We start from the raw sequence: 21,489 nt of genomic DNA, 5'->3' as shown, positions 1-21,489 counted from the left end.
ATGCTTCTGTTTTGAATTTTTTTTAGAATAAATTGTAATAATGGTCTCTTATCTTTAACTCAATTGAAGTAAGGGTATCTTAATTAAAAATTCATTACTATTGGTCCATCAACTCATTAAAACGTGCAGCTATGGTCCCTCAACTAAAAATCCATTATTATTGGCCCCTCAACTTTAATCTAACTGAAGCAATAGTCCCTCAGTTTTAACCCAATTAGAGTAATGGTTTCTCAACTTTAACCTAATTGTAACAAGGGTCATTCTAACATAACTCATTTTGACAAAATTCTAATAAAGTTGAAGAAAATGATCATAGTTACATGTTTTGATGAGTTGAGGGACCCCAACTGTAGCCATAGTCCTTCCAACATAACTTATTTTGATAAAATTCTGACGAAGTTAATAAAAATGACTATAGTTACATATCTTGATGAGTTAAGAAACCAATTGTAATAGGTTTTTACTTGAGAAACCATTGTTTTTGATTAAAGTTGATAAACTATTACTTCAATTTACTATTTTTTTTACATTAACTTTTGCATGTGACAACAGTGGCGTGGACGATTCTCTCTCTCTCTCTCTCTCTCTAACTCACTATGCAACATGTTACATGTCATCTTATAGCAATGGTCAATGGTCAATGGTCAAACTTGCATAATTGCTTGGGTATATATTAAATAATAAGTATCTATATATTCATATTCTTGAATGTGTGGAGTAAATCGCCTAGATATGTGCGAGTGATTTCTGATTGTTATTGTTTGTGAGTTATTCCACGCCTAATCAGAGGTTATGCATTTGACTTGAGATGAAATAATAATACACCAAGAAAAAAATGCATTTTTTTAATTAGAAATGCTCTTAATTAGTATTTGTGAGGTTTTGCGTCGAAGGCTTTGATGGCTTGTGATGTAAAAAGACGAACCAAAATCTTCACGTCTACTATTCATGAGTTAGACCCAAAACATTCCATAGGAAAACTTGTCTCTTTACAACACAAGCCCATCAAAACCTACGACACAAAAGCCCCCACAACAATTAGCAGCTCGTATCTGGTAGACTGGTACCAAATACAAAAAAAAAAAATGAAAAAATGCTACTTTCTCTTGTTTAACATCAAGGATAATAAAAATAAAATATCAAAAAAGGTTGACGTGGGTTATGTAAGTTGGTTGAAACATTGCCCTTGCCTGCCTTTTTGTACCTAAATTCGAATCTTTGCCCTAATGAATTAGAATGTTTTTTATTCGTCATATCTTGTTAAAATAATATAAACCATCTTTGATCTTCCTATCCAAAAAAACTCATCCCGGTCCAAGTTCAAACCGGTTCAGATCCCGATGGTTACATTAAACGGCAAAAGGATAATACTAGGAAAATTAAATTTGTAAATAAAATTTACAAACTAAATGATGTGTTACCAATAAGAATTATCACGTTTACCAACGTTTAAGCAATAAACCAATTATCAACTTTCATGTCTTTTAATTTCTAAAATTTTATCTATAAATTTAGTGCTCTAACATTACCCATCGGTTAACACGTTAAAACGGAATCAGGCAAGACTCCGGTCCAGTCTTTGTCTTCATCTCTGTAACCATCTTTCGGCTTTTTCCCTTGTAATGGCTAACATAGCTGTCTTTTTTGTATCTTCTGGTTTTGTGGGATGTCAGTGCAGAAGAACCTTTACACTAACACTTATTTCCTCCATCCCCAAATCCAATCATCCTCCGAAAAATGGCTTCCTTGAAGGAACTGCTCACCCAAGAACGAGTCGGTCTCGAAAAAAATAAGTACCCGAAAGGCCAGAAACCATTGATGTACGGAGAGAGAGATGAACTTACGGCTCTATTTCTGCCTGTGCACATCTGCCAGGATCGAAAAAGTTACGATTTTTCGCACCACAAGGCTCGGACGCGAAAAGGGTCGTCGAGAAGGGTGAGTACTACTTCGGAGAGGTCGAATTCCAAGTCATTGGTTTCGGAGAGTTCGATGGATGGTGAGCCTGCCGCCATTGATGAAGTTACCACTAGAGCTGTGGTTTCGATACTTAGCGGTTACGTTGGGAGGTACGTGAAGGATGAGGGTTTTCGGGAAACAATCCGCGAAAAGTGCAGGTCTTGCTTGGTGAGAAAGAAAAAGGATCTGGATAATGGGATGTTGGGAAACTTGGAACTGGGTATTGAAAGTGTTGAGAAGTTGGTGGAAGATCAATGGTCGGAAAGTAAGGAAGTTAGGACGAAAAAAGTGAAGAATACGATTCGGGTTTTGAACGTTGTTGGTTCCTCAAAATCTAGCAGTTCTCATCTCTCTGCCTGTGCTCAGCTCTACTTGTCGATTGTTCACAAGATTGAGAAAAATGACCGGCTTTCGGCGAGGCACTTGCTTCAAGCGTTCTGTGATTCGGCGAGTTCGGCACGAACGCATTTTCTTCCTGATCTTTGGGAGCATTTCTTTCTTCCACATCTTTTACATGTGAAGATTTGGTATGCCAGGGAAATGGATGTTCTTTCGAGCTCAGATGACGGTGAGAAGGAGAAGAAAATGAAAGCCGTGGCAAGAGCGTACGATGAACAAATGGATATGGGAACTACAAAGTTTGCTTTGTACTACAAAGAGTGGCTTCAAGTTGGGGCTGAGGCCCCTCCTGTTCCTCCCACTATACCTTTGCCTTCTTCGATACGCAGTTGCAGATCATCGAGAAGGAGATCATCGGATTCTTACACTTCACATTCCTCGCTCAACAAAAATTTGTAAGTAGTACTAATACATGAAAACGTTTTAATCACTTTTGCAAAACATTTTGAAGGTATATTTGATTTGTAGTTTGTGCTGTAATTGTGTATCTTGTTTGATGGCTTCGGAAATCACTGAAGATACCACGCTGTGTTTGGCCCCACGCCTGAGCGAACATCTGTGGAGCTCAATCAGCGAAATGGAGTTTTGAACAATGCTTGGGGTCTAGATGAGGTGGAAAAGTTGTGTGTAGATGAAGATAATTACAACCATATCGGTTATGTTCATGTGAGTGAATCTGTCTTCATCTCAGTTCTTTACTGCATTCATTTTTCGTAAGTAATTGAATGTTGCAGGGAGAATTCACATTGTCACCGCTTTCTGATTTTGTCAGAGTGGAGAAAGGTCTAGTCGGAGAAGGTCATCAAGCGAAAATCATAGAAATCCAGTAATTGCGCTATGGCCTGAGTCGGAGACACAGAAGACGGGCCATTTTGGATTCTTTAGATGCCAGAATGAGCCAACAGAATGCTTGGTGGGCAAGAATCTCGTAGTCAAGAACAATTCAATCCGTAACCAAGATAACTCCCATCTTCCACCTCTAAGCAACTTAAGCCGGGCTATTAGCACCATCTACTCCTCCGATAATCTAAGTGATTGCGAAAGTGCAATTCGTGTGATTACCAAGGCTTGGTTGGACTCCCATGGTGATCCTGTCATTGAGGTTGAGCTATCAAATCCACCTGTTATTCAGGGAATGCTGGAGGTGTTGTTTGTTTCTAGTAATGATGAAATTTTGGAATTAGTAATCTCGGTTTTAGCTGAATTTGTAGCGAGAAACGAGATGATTAGACAGATCATACTGAACTCGGATCCACAGCTTGAGTTTCTTATGAGACTTCTAAAAAGTAATGGTCTATTTTTGAAAGCTGCAATTCTGCTTTACTTGTTGAAGCCAAAGGCAAAACAGATGATATCTGTTGAATGGGTGGCACTAGTCCTTCGAGTACTAGAGTTTGGAGATCAGTTGCAGACACTATTCACAGTTCGTTGCAGTCCTCAAGTGGCGGCGTTGTACCTTTTAGACCAGCTTCTTACCGGTTTTGATGAAGACCGAAACTTGGAGAATGCAAGAGAGGTAGTTTCTCTTGGAGGGTTGAGCCTTCTGGTGACAAAAATCGAGAGAGGGGAAACTCATGAGAGGAACAACATTGCTTCAGTCATTGCACATTGTGTTCGAGCTGATGGAAGCTGTCGAAATTACTTGGCTGATTTTCTCAACAAGGCTTCTCTTCTTGAACTCATTGTACTTGGAAATGGCAAGAACTCTACTGGCTCCGCATTTGCTTTACTGATCGAAATACTATGCCTTAGTAGGTATGGATTTGTTTTGAACTCTTTTCATTTTTCTTGTACGTTTTATATGTTCTTTTCACATTTTGATCAACTGAATGATTTTTCGCAGAAGAACGAAAATCACTGAAATCCTAAATGGACTGAAAGAAGGATCCCGCGGCATTAACACAATGCAGATTTTGTTGGTCTATCTGCAGAGCGCTCCACTTGAAGAACGCCTGTTGATTGCAGTCGTTTTACTTCAGCTTGATCTTATGGTAAATCCATCCTTAGTGATTACGCAACTTTCTCGTAGAAATTGTAAAATCTTTCTAAACTCATTTCAACTTCTGGCAACCAAACTGTTCAGATAAGTGCTTAAATCTTTGCCCTAGGGTTTTAATATATATCTTGAATAGTTCCCATATGGAGTAGCAGTTTTGTTGCAGGGAGACCCTTTCAGGAGCAGTGTATATAGAGAAGAAGCCATTGAAGCCATCATAGAAGCTTTAAGCAGTCGAACATGCAGCAAAAAAGTCCAGCAACGATCGTCAAGAGCTCTCTTAATGTTGGGAGGCCGGTTTTCTTATACCGGCAAGGCATCAACAGAACAGGGGCTTTTACAACAAGCTGGTTACAGTCATTGGCCAAGAAATTCATTTCACTTCAAAGAAAATGTTGTGGATGGTTTTGCCCACTCGGTAAGCTTTCTACTACCCCAAACCGGCTGAAATTTTTCGAAAAACAAACAAATAATGCCACCATTTTTATGTGATCCGAAAAATCAGAACGAAGACGAAGCAGCAACGGAAAATTGGCAAAGGAAAACAGCGACTGTTTTGTTCAAAAACGGCAACAGGAAACTACTCGTGGCCCTTTCGGATTCCATGGCGAATGGCATCCCGAGTTTAGCGCGATCGAGCCTTGTGACGGTGTCATGGATGAGTAGGTTTGTCGACGCAGTCGGAGATGAAGATTTAGGGTCCATGGCATGCTCAGTTCTTGTGCCTCAGCTGCTAGAATCACTGAATTATGACAGAGATGTGGAGGAAAGAGTGCTTGCTTCATATACATTGCTGAATCTAGCAAAAAGTTCAGGTATGTCTTTCCAAAATTCAAAGTTAAATAATTTGATTAATTATTAATTAATTTATTTGTGTTGTGAAAAATTTCAGTTCATGAAAACGTCCCTACGCTATCATCAGTGGGAAAAGAGTTGCTTAGGAAACTTCAGAACCTGTCCTTAGTGACATGGACGGCAAATGAGCTTATTTCAATCATCACAAGCAACTAAAGGCTTCACTGTGAGGGGGATTATTGCATGTTAGCGAAGGTCACACGATGAGTGATATACTCACGCAAGGATATACTCTCGGTGACACCCAAGTCTTTCTCCACCGCGAGACCTAAATTTGTTCCAAATTAGTGAAACTTCCTTGGAGGCAGTTTCATTTTTTCTTTGTTGGTGTGTGTATGCGCGTTCACATGTTTGCTTGTAATGGTTCCCTTTCTTCCAAAAATGGGTATTTTTGTATAGTGCAGCATATTTGAGGGGAAAAAGATCATTTATCCAACCAAAAAATTATGGGGGCACAGCCTGATACAACTAGGAATTCCACACTTGACGGGTCTTGACCTGACCTCGCCAGAATGAACCTAGGCGGAGAAGTTGCGAAATCTGTTCAATCCACTTATATACAGACAACGTTACAAATGCAACAATTTAACCCAAACCGTCACCAAATGCAAGTACCATCAATCCACTTATATACAGACGTCTGATTGCAAAAATATCTCCCAAACAAGTAGCAAAAATGACCAACATCCCAATCTCAAAGTTTGAACCTGCCATCTCCACGTATACCCAAAACCTTTTCACTCACCACCCAAATACCTCAAGTCCCACAATGATTTAAGAATTTGGGCCACCGCCGAGAATGACCTGTCGTTTCAATCCACTCAAAGAAATCTATCACAAACAAGTGCAACCAATGATAGAAGTAACTTCCACACTTGTGCCCTTGTTGATAAGTTTGCACAAATAGAAACCGAACTAGAATCTCCCCCCTAATCAACAAATATATCCAAATTTAGTCCCTGATCATGACATGTTTCTCTCCCATTGTCCTTACACATAATAAAAGGGGAATCTCTCCAGTAGAAACAGCAAATCCCTTCCAAGTTTATATGTCTGCAGATAACCTGCACATTTTTTGTGGTCCTAACAGAGCCCCAAGAATTGGCCAACCATCACATGCCAGGAATCTAAGGAAACTAAGGAAAGGACCACAAGTAAAAACACTTTCAGCATACATGCAGGCAAAAATCTAGAGGGAGGGGAGCCATAAACTTTTAGATATCTTTCGATGCAAAGGTAATTACAAATTTTGTAGACATATAGGGAAGTGATTTCTACACAACTTTTTTCTCCACCTACACACCCTTGTAGATTTTTAGCATTTGGATAGAAATATTCAAAGAAGAATCAAGGAAAACAAGGAGATAGGAGTGCGGAAATCATTTCCCAACATATATTGTGTTTGTAAATAATCCAAAAATTGCCCCAACAGTGTATTTCCTTCCTATTTATAAACTCTACACAAAACTGAAACTTGTAGCATTCAATTTATGAGCAGAAAGGACAGTAAGGACAATGGTGTCTGGAGTCTACTTCTAATTTAAACCTTCCTTGTTTTGTACCATTTCGACTCGATTCATACATATCACACACAAGAAAGAAACACAAGTGCTCAAAACGATTTGGAACCACTAAAGAACACACAAGAACTAACATACTAACTACAATGAAAATGCTTAACATACCATTTCGATTAAAAAAACCATTAGATTCACGCACAAACTCTTTTTCAGGAAGTTGGAATTGCGTCCTGGTTTGCCAACTTACAGAACCATATCCGTCCTGTTCCACAAAAAAGAGATCATAGGAACGAGCGTCGAACTTCATATGAAAAACATAATGTTTTCCAGGTCAGCATGCAATTTATAAAACTTTCCGTCTAGAGAAGCCACTGAGTATGGTGACGATGCCAATGCTACTGCTGCTGCTGATGATGATGATGAAGAATAGGAGGAGGAAGAAGATACTGAATCTCGAGACTGTCGCTCAATACTCTCATGGTATAACCGCCCTCTATATGCAACAAGGTCAGCATAGTATACCGGTGGTACCAAAGCTACAGGTTTAGTACACCTTGCTAAGGTGAAGCACAAGTCATAAATGAGCTTCTGCAATTGGTCAGAGGTAAACCTATGCTCATCCCAAAGAACATAGTAGTGTGTGGGTTTGCTTGTTCCGAGGGCTCCATAATGACTGCAAAGATAAAAGTCAAACTCAAACGGGTGCACAATTGTTGTATCCACAACAGTCCCCGGTAACACATTGCATGTTGGACTCCCATCCTTCACATTCTCTAGAAACAAACGAGTATGGTGCCGCTTTTGAGCAACAATAAGTGTGATGGTAGGATAGTATTTTTTACATCCAAAAGCCCTCTTCATATCTAGTAACTCTTCATTTAGAACCATATCAAACTGGCCCTCACTGACTCCATCACGGAAGACAACAATTTTGTCTGGCTTGACTTTATTCAATCGCTCATAAGTTTCAACAAGCTCCAGGCACATGTCTCCAAAACTCAACATCCTTTCGCTACGGTGTTGCTGGGGTCGAACTCGTGCAGCATAACGATTCAAAGCAGGCCAGTTTACAGTGGCAACAACAGCTGCAATTGATGGACTTTTTTTGTTTTGCGCAGCAGGATGATTGACATCAGCCCCCACAAACATAACATGGCCTGCATCCCCAAAGAGGGGGAGCCGATCAATTAGTTCTACATTACTACCTCCAAGCTTTGCATTAATCTTAAGTGCAAGGTTTCCAAGATACTTTTCATTTGCTTTGTTGGCCATATTTGACAAGCAGCACTGCGTCACTATACCAATTTGAGTCTCGGATATCCACTTCAGATACTTGTAACCAGGATCTCTTCTAGGCATTACACAAATAATTAATTGCAAGTAGCCATTTCCTTTCTTGTGTACCTCTTCATTAACACTTTCAAGTACCTGGCGAAGCATCTGAACACTAGAGAATGGTCTCATTGTAGTGCCTTGGTATGAAAGAGGCTCTTCCATTCTGATTCCCAGCTCATTGCACCGATTGATGAGCTTTGGGATGAAGCCGTGGTTCAGTGCAAATCGATCATGACGGGTGAAGTCAAGTAAAGCCCAGCGATTGATTGGTTTTCCTTCCATTACAGACTTTCCAATCAGATTCCAGTTGCATTTCTCTCTGTCAACTGTTACCTTATTCACCTTGCCATCAGAAGCACCGAACTTCAATTCTGGTGGGCCAATGACACGCCCTGTTACTGGTGTCATATTCTTGTTAACTTCAATTCCAAAATTTTCGATTATGCCACCACTGCCAATAACACAGGATCATATACTTAATAATGACAGCAGTTTTTATACAGGATTACTTTACTGAAAATGGTTATAACTATCGCCATATATATAAGAATCAAACAGAATACTGGTTTCAACCTTCAGAGAAACCAACTGCCTGCTAACTGTGCAAGTTTAGCAAAATCGGACTCACAAACCACAAGAGAGAACATAAATTTACTTACCCACAGGGTCCATCGTCAGACTGTATAATGTCACATATCTTCCTCTGCCTATCACGCGGTTGAGCCAATGACCTACTCCTCAGCATCATGGCTGCTTCTCTGTCCAAGCGCTCCTTTGAATACTTTTGCCCCTCAGCTAATACACAGAACTCCATAGGTGTATCATTCCTTCTACCATTTTTCCCCAAATCCAAGCAAGGAATGTCTGCATACTGGATTTCCTTGTATCTTTCCCTGAAATAATCGACAAGTCTAACTTTCCTTGGTGGAAACTGGCCGTCTATGTCTACATCATAAAATGTAATATCTCCTGCATTTTTATCAGTCAGCCCCTTGATGATGTACTTTTGCTTGGTTTTACGGTGCATCACAGTTACTTTCAGTCCTCTCAACACACGCTCAACCTCTCTCCTAAACCTCTCGAAATTATTTAAAGTAAAACCCGTAATCTGCTCTTGCAGAAAATCTATAACTGGCAAGCGCTTATAAAATGCCAGGACTGAGTAATCAAGACACAGGGAAGGACCCTGGGAAGTGAGCCTTACAGAATCTTGAAACCCTCTAGATGCAGAAATACCATGTCCAAGGTCGTCGTTGAGACTAGAATCCACAGGGTAATAGTTTCGCCCAACAGCAATCAAGCGCCTACTTGGATTCTCTTTCATCACCAAATCCATACCGTGTAATATATCACGAGGGATAGACAATAAGTGGCCACTCAAGTACTCCTTCAACTTGCAAAGCTTGAGCTCGTTTACTAACTTTATAGTACATATGTATGTAGTAAACCGCGTGTCTTCTTCATCAGGAACCTCTACCTTAAATGATCCAGTGGGCAACCGCACTGCACTGAAGATGTTCTTTTCACCATCGTATGCAGTACTTGACAAGGGAAAGTCCCTAGGTTTATCAGAGGATAACTTCTTCCTGATTGCAGAGAGCTCAGACTTGGAAATTTTCATATGATTAGTAGCAGGGGTCTCTGATTTGACATCAACACCGTAGTGCCTTATGATACTCTCAGGATTGAATGAAACATTAAAATGATTAGAACGAAGCATAACAGTTTGGATAGCTTTTGTGCCTCCGTTGTCTGGCCGTTTTGCTGAGAGATTCTTGTCTGCATTGTCCGAAGAAGATGAAGGAGGCGTCTGTTTCGAAATTTCCAGAGATCGCAATCGAGGAACAAAAGTATCTAGGTAGAAAAATAAACAAAACATCAGGTGTTATCCTCAGTGGTGACTGTTTATGCAAACTAAAAAAATGCTAGACTACTGAAACGCATTTTTTCCACTGTGAACATATTTATGCAAAAACTCTCAGTAAAATCAACCAAATGCCCAGTTCAATGTTCGGAAGCGCCTTTAACTTTTTTTTCGACAAAATTTGGCAGAAAAACTTGTTATAAAAACGCTTTTGAGTTGCAAAAGCACTTGGAAAAGCTTCAAAAGCAATTGGATTTTTTTTGAGTGGGCTAAACCTCACAATGGGCAAACCACAGTAATTTAGTTCGAATTCATCTTTGGAGAGAATCGAACTTCAAACTTCTCACTCACTAGTACTAAGTGGCCAAAAGCAATTGGATTTATATTAAAAAAAATTAACGTACTTCTAATAAAAACGATTCTAGTAAAAGCTCTTATGAGATAAAGTGCTTTCTTGAGAAGCGATTGCAAACAGGCTTATTGTAATCACTAAATAAACATTATATCACCACATTCTCATTTTATACATACAAGTGTAACACATACAAACTCAAACAGGAAAACTTAATCAGATTAAAATTAGGGATTAAAAAAAATGCAAATAGTTCTAGAGGATCCATACCAGGAGGAGGAGGGGAAGTAGGAGAGTTCGCTAGGGCTGAAGATGCAGGGGAGGGCGCTGTGGACACCCACGCTCTGTTGGGCCTACCGCTCCATGGAGAAGGTCTCCCCGGACGGCCCCACTTGTTATCACGCTGCTCCTGCGGTGGTTGTTGACGGTGGTACTGGGACCCTCTACCACCACCACCCCTGGAACCGCCATAACTTCCCCAACCGCCTCTTCCTGTCTCATTGTCTCCTCCACTCCCTCTTTCATCGCCGTCACTGTCTCTCCATCTTCCTTTTCGCCAATCGTCGCCGCCGCTGCTTTCCATTGGAAAATCGGGAGTGAACTCAAAAAATCGAGAGAAAAAGTGGCCTCGAATTTCACTCCTTCTTTCTTTTTCTTCTTAGAGCAGATCCACCCCACAGAAAATTGCCCAGCACCCTGTCAAATTAGCAGCCCAGCACCCAGTCCACACCCTCCAGCCCGTGAAACAGCCCGGCACCCAGCCCAAAATGAACAGACCCAGAGGCCGGTCCGTTTGTTGGCGCGTGCACAACATGCGGGGGAGATGGCGAGTAGCCGACAGCTACTGCAGGCAGTGGGGCCCGCGGTGCAGGGCAAGTGGCTGAGGGGCCGTTGGATTTCCAACGGCTATTTTTTGTAGACCGTTGGATTTCCAACGGTAAAAAAAATTTAAATTTAAATGTTAAATTGGACCGTCCGATCACAGATCAACGGTCCACGTTTATTTGACTAAAAATTAAAAAAAAAAAAGGCCCAATGGTCAGAAATTTGACCGTTTGCCACGTGGCAACGTGTTGGCTGTTGGATTTGATTATTTTTCAAATCCAATGGTCCAAATTAATTACAACATTAAAATTTATTAAAAATTAATTAAAAAATGTCAAATTTTTTTTAAAAAATACAGAAAAATTTAAAAAAATTAATTTTTTTTTTCTATAAATACCTAACCCTCATCTTCCACCTTACACCACATTTCAATATTTTCTACACTTTCTACATTTGAATATTTTGTACACTTTGAGAATCTTAGCGGAAATCTATTAAAAAAATAGTACGTTCGGATAATGACACGTGGCGTGACGAGATTGGTTAAAAATCTTATCGAAATCTTGCCTAAATTATTGTAAACAGGAAGTGACACGTGGGTTGTCGGGATTGGTTGAAAATCTTAGCGGAAATCTATTAAAAAAATAGTACGTTCGGATAATGACACGTGACGTGACGAGATTGGTTAAAAATCCTATCTGAAATTAAAACTATTTTTTTTAATTATTTTATAAAAAAATTATTTAATATTTTAAATGGACTGGGTGCCAGCGCATTTTGTAGGGGTGGAGATCGTTTGTGCCAGCGCATTTTTAGACTAGGTGCCAGCACATTTTTTTTTGGGATGGAGATGCTTTGGCCTATTACTGTTCATTGGGTCTATTACTGTTCAATTAAGTGGATAAATGGACTGGGTGCTGGCGCAAAGTGGATAGGGGTGGAGTTGCTCTTATATGCGATGGTGCCGATTGAATGACGATCTTGCCCTTGCTCAATTGCCTTGGTCGCGAAGGGTCAACCGCCGAGAAGACCGTTGGTAGTGGAAGGCGAAAAGTTCGGGGTTTTTGGTGGGAAACCCAGTCACTCTGGTGTTAATCCCGATTTTACCCCAAACTTCATTAAAAGAATTAATTTTTTTTTTAATATATCAATATTTTTACACTAAGAGAATGGAAGCAAATAAGAAAAATATTATCTTCTCCTTAAAAAAAAAAAAAAAAAAAAAAAAAACTCTTTCTCAATTCAATTACTCGTACTTGTGTATGCACTTCAAAAAACCATTGATATCGATTGTAGCTAAAAACAAGTGGGAAGTAAATAAAGAACATTTGCCTTTCGCAATTCTAATATTATACGTAAATAATACTGGTAAAAAAATAACATAGATTAAAAGGAAAATCATTGTAACAAAAACACGATGTTAACAAACAGATTAACTTTCCATTCCCACAAATATATATGTCATCCAACATTCTTACATTCACAACTTTAAAATGATACATCAAACCCACATTCATAACAAGGACTTACCACTGATTTAGATCCACAAAATGATTCGAAACGACATATGAGCACAGAACGTATGAAGTAGAGAAAACGCTACACATAACATTACGACACAGAAACCCATTAGATTCACGCACAAACTCCTTTTCAGGAGGTTGGAAATGCGAACGGGTTTGCCAACTTACGGAACTATAACCCTTCTGCTCCACAAAAAAGAGTACGGGATCATGCTTTGGCCTTCACACGAAAAACATCATGTTTTCCAAGTCCGCGTGCAATTTGCAGAACCTTTGATCAAGAGAAGCCACTGACAGCGGTGAGTATGTCGAGGACGAGGACGAGGAGGATACCGAAGCTGGAGACTGTCCCTCCGTACTCTCGTAGTATAATCGCCCCCTATATGCCACGAGGTCAGCATAGTACACCGGTGGGACCAATGATACAGGTTTTGTACATCTTGCAAAGGTGAAGCACAAGTCATATATAAGCTTCTGTAATTGATCTGAAGTAAACCGATGATCGTTCCGAAGAACATGGTAGTGTGTGGGTTTGCTTGTTCCAAGGGCTCCATAATGACTGCAAAGATAGAAGTCAAACTCAAACGGGTGCACGATTGTTGTGTCCACAACAGTTCCCGGTGATATGTTGCCTGCGGAACCCCCATCCCTTGGATTCTCCAGAAATAGACGAGTATGGTGCCGCTTCTGGGCAACAATAAGTGTGATGGTTGGATGGTATTTTATACTTTCGAAAGCCATCTCCAGATCTAGCAACTCTTCATTGAGAACCATATCAAACTGGCCCTCACTAACTCCATCACGGAAGATAATAATTTTCTCTGGCTTGACTTTACTCAATCGCTCATAAGATTCAACAAGCTCCAGACACATGTCTCCAAAATTCAATATCTTCTCCACACGATGGTACTGGGATCGAACTCGTGCAGCATAACGATTCGCAGCAGGCCAGTTTAAAGTGGCAACAACTGCTGCAATTGATGGACTTGTTGTGTTTCGCGCAGCAGGATGATTGACATCGGCCCCCACAAACATAACATGGCCTGCATTCCCTACAAGGGGGAGCCGATCATTTAGCTCTACATTACTGCCTCCAAGCTTGGCATTGATCTTGAGTGCAAGATTTGCAAGGTACTGGTCATTTGCTTTGTTGGCCATATTTGACAAGCAGCATTGCGTCACTATACCGATTTGAGTCTCAGCAATCCACTTCAGATGCTTGTAACCAGGGTCTCTTTTAGACATTACACAAACAAGTAACTGCAAGTAGCCATTGCCTTCTTTTTTAGCCTTCTCATTAACGCTTTCAAGCAGCGGACGAAGCATCTGAACACTAGAGAATGGCCTCATTGAAGTGGTTTCATACAAAACAGGCTCTCCCATTCTGATTCCCAGTCTGTTGCACCGAGCGATGAGCTTTGGGATGAACTGGTTAGGGTCCAGTTTGAAACGATCAGAACTGCTGAAGTCAAGTACGGCCCAGCACTTGATTGGTTTTCCTTCCACGAGAGTCTTCCCAACCAGATTCCATTGACATTTCTCTCCGTCAACAGTCACCTTAATCACCTTGCCATCAGAAGCACCCAACTTTAACTCAGGTGGGACAATCACACGCCCTGTCACTGGTGTCATATTCTGGTTGACCTCAAATCCAAAATTCTGAATGATGCCACCACTGCCAATAACAAAATAATCAGGATCTTAATCACTGCCGAATTAAGTTACTCAAAATGGTAATGACTATCGCCATATTATAAGCATTGTTCATGTAAAAAGATGTTTATGATTCTATACGCTTAGATTTCCCTAAAACAGAATAAGAGTTCGCACTTCTCACTTTCAGAGAAGCAACTACGTACTAACTAAAATCATATACACTAGTTCAAAATCTTCCATGCACGAGGAATACTGAGTTCACGAAAATTCAAATGAACAGTAGAAGGTGATTAAAGTCTAATTTACTAGAAAAACGAGGAACAGAAATTCACTTACCCGGAAGGTCCATCTTTTGATCGTACCATGTTGGATATCATGTTCTGTCTATCTCTTGGTGAAGGCAATGAGATGTTCTTCAGCATGATGGCTGCTTCTTTGCCCAAAGATTCCTTTGGATACCTTTGCCCCTCAACTAAGTCACAGAACTCCATTGGTGTATCATTCCTTTTACCATTTTTCCCTAAATCCAAGCAGGGAATGTTTTTGTACTGAATCTCTCTGTATTTGTCCCTGAAATAATCAGGAAGTCTAACTTTCCTTGGTGGAATTTGGCCATCTATGTCTACAGCATCAAATGTAATTTCTCCTGCATTCTTATCAGTCAGCCCCATGATGACGTACGTTTGCTTGGTTTTCCGGTGAGTCACAGTAACTTTCAATCCCTTCAATACATCCTCAACCTGCCTCCTAAACCTCTTGAAATTATTTAATGTAAAACCCCTTATCTGCACTTGGAGAAATTCTGTAACTGACATGCGCTTATGAAATGCCAAGACTGAGTAATCGAGACACAAGGTAGGACCCTGGGACGTGAGCTTCAAGCTATGCTGAAAACCTCTGAAGGCAGCAACACCATATCCAAGGTCATCGTTTGGATCAGATTCAGTGGGGTAAAAGTTTCGCCCAACAGCAATCATGCGTCTAGCTGGATTCTCTTTCATAACCAAATCCATACTCTGCAATATATTACGAGGGATATCCAACAGCTGACCGCTTAGGTACTCCTTCAACTTGCGAAGCTGGAGCTCCTTCGCAAGCTTTATAGTAAAAATGTACGAACTAAACCGTGTGCCTTCTTCCTCAGGAATCTCCACCTTAAATGATCCAGTGGGCAACGGCACTGCACTGAAAATGTTCTTTTCACCATCATATGCAGTACTTAACAAGGGAAATTTCGAAGGATCATCAGAGAATAACTTGTTCCTGATTGCAGAAAGTTCAGACTTTGATATCTTCACAGGACGGCCATTCTTAGCAGGGTGTTCCGGTTTAACATCAACATCATAGTGCATTATAATACTTTCAGGATTGAACGAGAGATTAAAATGATTAGCGCGAAGCCTAGCAGTTCGGATAGCTTTTGTGCCCCCATTATCAGGCCGTTTTACTGGGACAAGATTGGCCGCCTTGTATAAAGAAGATGAAGCGGGTGTCTGTCTTGAAATTGCCATTGATTGCATTGCCGGAACAAGATTATCTGTGCAGAAAACATAGCAAACAAAAGGTATATCACCAACAAATTATTCATGCAAATTCAAATAACTGGACTAACCGCAGCAAAAGATCCACAGAACAAAATGCAGGGTCAGTAAGCCAAAACTGCACAACTCTGACAAACAATTTTTCCACTCATACAAAACAATATGTTTCCGAAAACTGGACTCCAAATCAAATTGTTTATCCAATGTATATAGCAAAGATGGAACATTTCTTAGTAAAAATCAATCAAATGCTCGAACCAAACGTACCGCAAAACCGCTCCCTATGGGTCAGTTGAATCAAAGTAGATAAGCAACAAGCATACAATTTATCACCAAAGCATTATATGTCATAACAAACACTACACATACCAGTGAAAAACCCAAACAGAAACTATATCAGATCAAAATTGCAATGGCTTACTCTCCAAATTAACTATGCTTCACAGTCTTCCATCACAGTTACTAATTACTTGTAATTGTATCTGAAAAAGGACCTCGCATGAAAAGAAAGAAGAGAAACTCATACCAGGAGCAGGAGAGATGTTCGGGGCCGGTCCGGCCGGAGATGCAGGCGGAGCAGGCGCTCTGGGGCCCCATACTCTGGCAGGAGCGGGAGTAATCCATGGATTAGGCCTCGCTTGCTGACTCTGATTCTGGTTCGGCTGTCCTTGCTGCTGTTGTGGCTGATGGTGGTGGAACTGTGGCTCGCCACCATGACCGCCTCTTCCTCTCTCTCCTCCACTTCCTCCACCTCTCCCTCCATTTCCTCTGCCATACCCGCCCTGATCACCCCTTCCACCACCACCACCACCATCACTGCCTCTCCCTCTTCCCATTCCCCTTCCTCTGTATCCACCGCTACCACCGCCTCTTTCCATTGGAGGAATAGGGAGCAAACGCACAAATCAACGAGAAAACTCGACTCAAATTCCTCCTCGCTTTCTTCTACCCTCTCTCTCTCTCTCAAAATCCACAAAAACCAACAAATGAGAAGTTGGTCCATTTCATATGCGCGGGGAGTGACCGAAATGACGTTATTGCCCTCGCGGGGATTGTCGCGCAAGTCAACCACGAGGAAGGGTTGGAAAGACGAAATGTCCGGGCGTTTTTGCGTTTTGGGGGGAAAAAAATCCAGAAGTTTCGATGGAACAGAGAGTGGGTCCCGCGTTTTGCAAAAGAGAAAGGGATGAGGAAAAGCGTGAGGAATCTAACGGACGGACTATTTGATTTTGATGGCGTGTTCTGTTTCTTTCCTTCTCGCCAATCGCCATCCCTCTCACTTTTTTTTTTTTTTTTCATTTTTTACGAAACACTGCTTAAAATTCTATTTTTTTTAAAGAATTGTTATTAGTATTCTAAAAATTTTATTCTATATTCATTGTAAATGTATTTTTCTTTTTAATTGTAGAAAATTTGAAGTACCAAATGATATTTTTTTTTTCATTTTTTACGAAACACTGCTTAAAATTCTTTTTTTTTTTAGAGAATTGTTATTAGTATTCTAAAAATTTTATTCTATATTCATTGTAAATGTATTTTTCTTTTTAATTGTAGAAAATTTGAAGTACCAAATGATATTTTTAAAATACTAATAACAATTTCATATTTTTAATTCTTGACATTCAACTTGCGTTTCACTTTCTCTTAGTGTCAAAATTCGTTAATAAATATGTTAAATTATGGGAGATTATATTCACATATCTCAAATTACTTCTTCCACACCCTTTTAATTTTTTAATATTTTAATATTTTTTATCAAGTTTTAGTGGTGTATAGAAAATATTAAAAAATTAAAAGGATGTGGAAGAAATAATTTGAAGTATATGAATATAATTCCTCTAAATTATTTACCGGACACAAATAAAATATAATATTGCTAAGATGTGAGCCACGTGAGAAAAATATTTTAGTTTATTAAATCAGGCAATTAGCAATTATGTAGCAAACATCACAATCATATTGATGTCATGTAAATAGATGTAATTATGGCATTATGGCATTAATCAATCATTATTATTTAATGAATTTTGCAAATCAAACAATTAATGTCACATTCCCGCCTGGGCTCCCACCACATTCCGGCTCGATTCCACCATAAAACGATATTGTCTGCTTTGAGCCCTGATCACGCCTTCATAGTTTTGTTTCTGAGAACTCAGACGAGAATTTCCCAATGGATCACCCATTATGGGATTGTTCTCGCGCGCTACTCGCTTAACTTCGGAGTTTCGATGGAACCTGAACCTTGTGAGCTCTCAAAAGGCCTTGTGCTAGGTAGAGATGAGAATATACATATAAGGCATAGATGATCCACTCCCCTGAGCGATGTTGGATGTTACAATCCACTCCCCTTAGGGGCCCGACATCCTCGTTGGCACACTTCTAGCCAGGGATTGGCTCTGATACCAAATTGTCACATCCTGGTCCGGACCCCCACTACATCCCAAGCTCGACTCCAACATAGCACGAATCATGGGATTGCTCTCGCGTGCTACTCTATTAACTTCAGAGTTCCGATGGAACCCGAAGCTAGTGAGCTCCCAAAAGGTCTCGTGCTAGGTAGAGATGAGAATATACATATAAAGTGAGAATCCACTCCCCTGAATGATGTGAGATGTTACAATTGACATGTCATGCGTGACAAGAAAAAAAAAATCGACAAATTAATACCCTCCTTTAAATCGCTATAAATTTGATCCTACTCTATAATCTATCTATATTATAATCTTATCAGAGTTAAAAGTTAAGGAATTTAAATATGAGTGTCGAGGTTCATATTGTTTAAACCAATTTTAAGATATCAGTAGTAGTTTTTCTTTGGAAACACCTTAACTACTGGCACTAGAAAGCTTGAAAAGGTGATTAGAAATGCTCTCGTGCTTGCTGTCCAGCAAACCTACAAGGATGTCTATATGTTGAAGGAGACTTAAAATTAAATATCCATTGCATTTTTTTGAGATATGTGATACACATTAGCCCTTGAAGACTTTATTGGATGACATATGTTACATGACAATTCTTTCTACCACATTCATAAAAACGTATCTATCGTAAAGCCAATTTTGTCGCACATAAAATTACAAAATATAAAACACCATAGTTGGTTCTTATTTGTAGAATAAAAATGTTATTAATACTAGAAATGTTTTTACTTGGCTCCTTCACAACAATACATGATTGATCTTTACATCGCTATTTTAACGTTCTTGTTTTAGATAAGTCCTTAAGTTGTCATTCCTAGTCTAGGTTCCCCAATGCCCGGACCCACAAATGATCGCCCATGAACCTAGATCTTCTTTGGATCTGGGGAAATATGAGCCTAATGACCAAATGATATGGATCGTTGAAATTTGATCCAACAGCTACAAATAGGAGACATTTCTAAAAGTTATAATAATTGTAGTCCATTAGATCAAATTTCAACGGCCCATATCATTTGATCCTTAGGCTCAGATTTCCCAGATCCGAAGAGGATCTGTGTTCAACGCGCATAATAATCCATATTTTTCTATCGTAAGGATGTAGCTATTTGAGAAAAATAATCAAGGAATCTTATCTGCAGGCGTAAAACCCCCAATGAATATATATTTCTTTGAAGGATCGGCGTTTTGTTTTTTCATTGCAAAAAACGTGTAAGCCAAAACTGGTGTAGCTATCTAAATACGTGTGAGATAGGGAGAGAAGATGTTCTCGGGTTTAGTGTGTTGTGGGTTTAAGTGAGTGGATAAAGTTAGATTAATTAGTTTGTTCTTTAGCTTAAGTTAATTTGGTCACTTTGGTTTGTTCGTCAACAGATGGATTTTTCATTAAAAAATTAAGTGCACAAATACATTAGGGTGCAATTATAATGTCAATTAGCCTTCCAATTATATCTCTGTTTCCCTCCCCCCTCGCTCTTGACACTCTTTTTTTGAAGAAATTTTTCAGTGTTGGGAGTACGAAACAGTGCACAAAGCGTTATAGTATAATTAGTTGAAAAAACCTTTCTTTTCAAATTTCCAACCAATTGTATTATTATATTTGACGTATCGAGCCGTATTCCTGCACACTAAAAAATCTCTCCTATTTTGCACCACACAGAAAAGAAAAAACCATTGTACCTACGCGTGTTCAGCACAACATGGATGTGAGAGAATCCCAACAAAACACACATTAAAGTTTTGTACTTTTTTTTTTCTAATGAATTTTAATTGTCGGTTTCATTGTTTTGTAAGTATGTTATACTTAGAGAAACTCCAGCGGGAGCTCCTGCTTGAGGGACGGGCTCCGGAATAGGGTTGGATTGCCCGAGGGAGGAAGCCCAGCGTTGGCTGGCGAGGGAGCCTGAGCAGGCCTGAGTGCCAGGCCCGTCGATTCGTGCCGGCCCAAGAGCCCGAAGGTAGTCTGACGTGGGCTAACGTTAGGACGACGTCTCCACGCTTTTTGAGGGCCACAAAGACGTGGGTTCCGACGAAACCGACTGTGTCGGTGATGAGAACGGACATGCAGGGCATATCTTGTAAAATTTTTGACCTTTTGTTCTTCTGGGTTCCTCTCTGATGTCTCTTTTTCTTGTTTCTCCAAAACCCACGATTGACAAAATTTGGAACCCGTTTTTCAGTTGGATTGGATTTGAAAATTTGGGTTTTTGATTTTGATATGTAAAAAGAAAGAGATCGAAGAAGAAAGGTAAACAAGTGCAGATTTTATTTGATTTGGGATATTAATATATCTACCCTTTCACTCCCCTGCAAACTCATCTACGCCGCTTCCTCCTCCCGCGACCACCGTCTCCTGCTGCTACTGCAACTTCAAATTCTAGGCTTTCAACCAACCCTTCTTCCATTTCGGCAAGATCCATTGCCGGATTCTCAGGGCTTGGTTCTCCGTCGGCGTCAGATTCGGTTTAACCTTACTCTTCTCCGTCTCCCTCCTCCTCATATGGGAGCTCGGCAGAGCTCTCAATCTCTTCCATGGAAGCTTTTTCGTCCACGGTGATTTCAGTCGTTGTCCACGAATTGGGTCATGCTCTCGCCGCCGCAAGGTCTCTCCTTTTTTCTGTTTCTTTCTTTGTATTATTTTATAAATAAATAAAACACTATTATTTTATTACCTATTGTCAGGGCTATTCAAGTGCAACGGTGGAGATGCAAAAGACAGTTACTGTTCATTAAAGGCAGTTACTGTTCACTGTGTGGAATGAATAGTGAATAACCTGAGGGAAGGACTCCCACGCTGGAGTTGCTCTTAGATAATGCTCCATGCTTCCATCCACCCCTCCACCCAAAAAAACAACACACAGACGCTTTATAATTTTTTCTAATGAATTTTAATTGTCGGTTTCACTGTTTTGTAAGTAAGTTATAATTAGCTAATGCTCCATGGTTCCCCCCACCCACACACACAGAGACACTTCATAATATAATGTACTTAACACAACATCTATAAATAAACAATATCGTATCTAAAAACTCTCGAATTTTTCCATCATTTAATTTATTGTACGAGTAAGTATTATTTGTATAAAACTTTGGCGAATAATATACATAGTACAGAGACTAAATCATTCACAAACACATATGGATCCATGTATATGTACAATGTACGTATACGTTGAAAATGAATGCAGTTTTGAAGTATTTCTAGTGCATGTAGCTAGTGTTTAGGGAGGCGGCCTTGCGGACA

At 39.9% G+C, this 21,489-nt stretch overlaps 3 protein-coding genes across 3 annotated transcripts; 1 reads left to right on the top strand and 2 right to left on the bottom strand.

Moving 5' to 3' along the window:
• The first annotated feature begins 1,665 nt into the window (after positions 1–1,665).
• LOC137729115 (putative E3 ubiquitin-protein ligase LIN) lies at positions 1,666–5,651 on the top strand. The gene is made up of 7 exons (XM_068467945.1): positions 1,666–2,753; positions 2,877–3,024; positions 3,131–4,113; positions 4,202–4,349; positions 4,521–4,772; positions 4,860–5,169; positions 5,247–5,651. Exons 1-7 carry the CDS (start codon positions 1,738–1,740, stop codon positions 5,363–5,365), a joined length of 2,976 nt encoding a protein of 991 aa, XP_068324046.1. The 5' UTR covers positions 1,666–1,737; the 3' UTR covers positions 5,366–5,651.
• Positions 5,652–5,815: 164 nt separating this feature from the next.
• LOC137729514 (protein argonaute 2-like) lies at positions 5,816–10,914 on the bottom strand. Its single transcript, XM_068468476.1, has 3 exons — positions 10,551–10,914; positions 8,724–9,918; positions 5,816–8,515 (listed from the first exon to the last, which is right to left on the bottom strand). Exons 1-3 carry the CDS (start codon positions 10,861–10,863, stop codon positions 7,033–7,035), a joined length of 2,991 nt encoding a protein of 996 aa, XP_068324577.1. The 5' UTR covers positions 10,864–10,914; the 3' UTR covers positions 5,816–7,032.
• Positions 10,915–12,541: 1,627 nt separating this feature from the next.
• LOC137729745 (protein argonaute 2-like) lies at positions 12,542–16,754 on the bottom strand. The gene is made up of 3 exons (XM_068468764.1): positions 16,352–16,754; positions 14,621–15,821; positions 12,542–14,303 (listed from the first exon to the last, which is right to left on the bottom strand). The coding sequence occupies exons 1-3, from the start codon at positions 16,701–16,703 to the stop codon at positions 12,851–12,853; spliced, it is 3,006 nt and encodes a 1,001-aa protein (XP_068324865.1). The 5' UTR covers positions 16,704–16,754; the 3' UTR covers positions 12,542–12,850.
• Positions 16,755–21,489: the final 4,735 nt, after the last annotated feature.

The sequence above is a fragment of the Pyrus communis genome, chromosome 3 (assembly GCF_963583255.1).
Source record: "Pyrus communis chromosome 3, drPyrComm1.1, whole genome shotgun sequence".
NCBI lineage: Eukaryota > Viridiplantae > Streptophyta > Magnoliopsida > Rosales > Rosaceae > Pyrus > Pyrus communis.
Note: the sequence above shows the minus strand (reverse complement) of the source record. Positions and strands in the feature narration are given on the sequence as shown.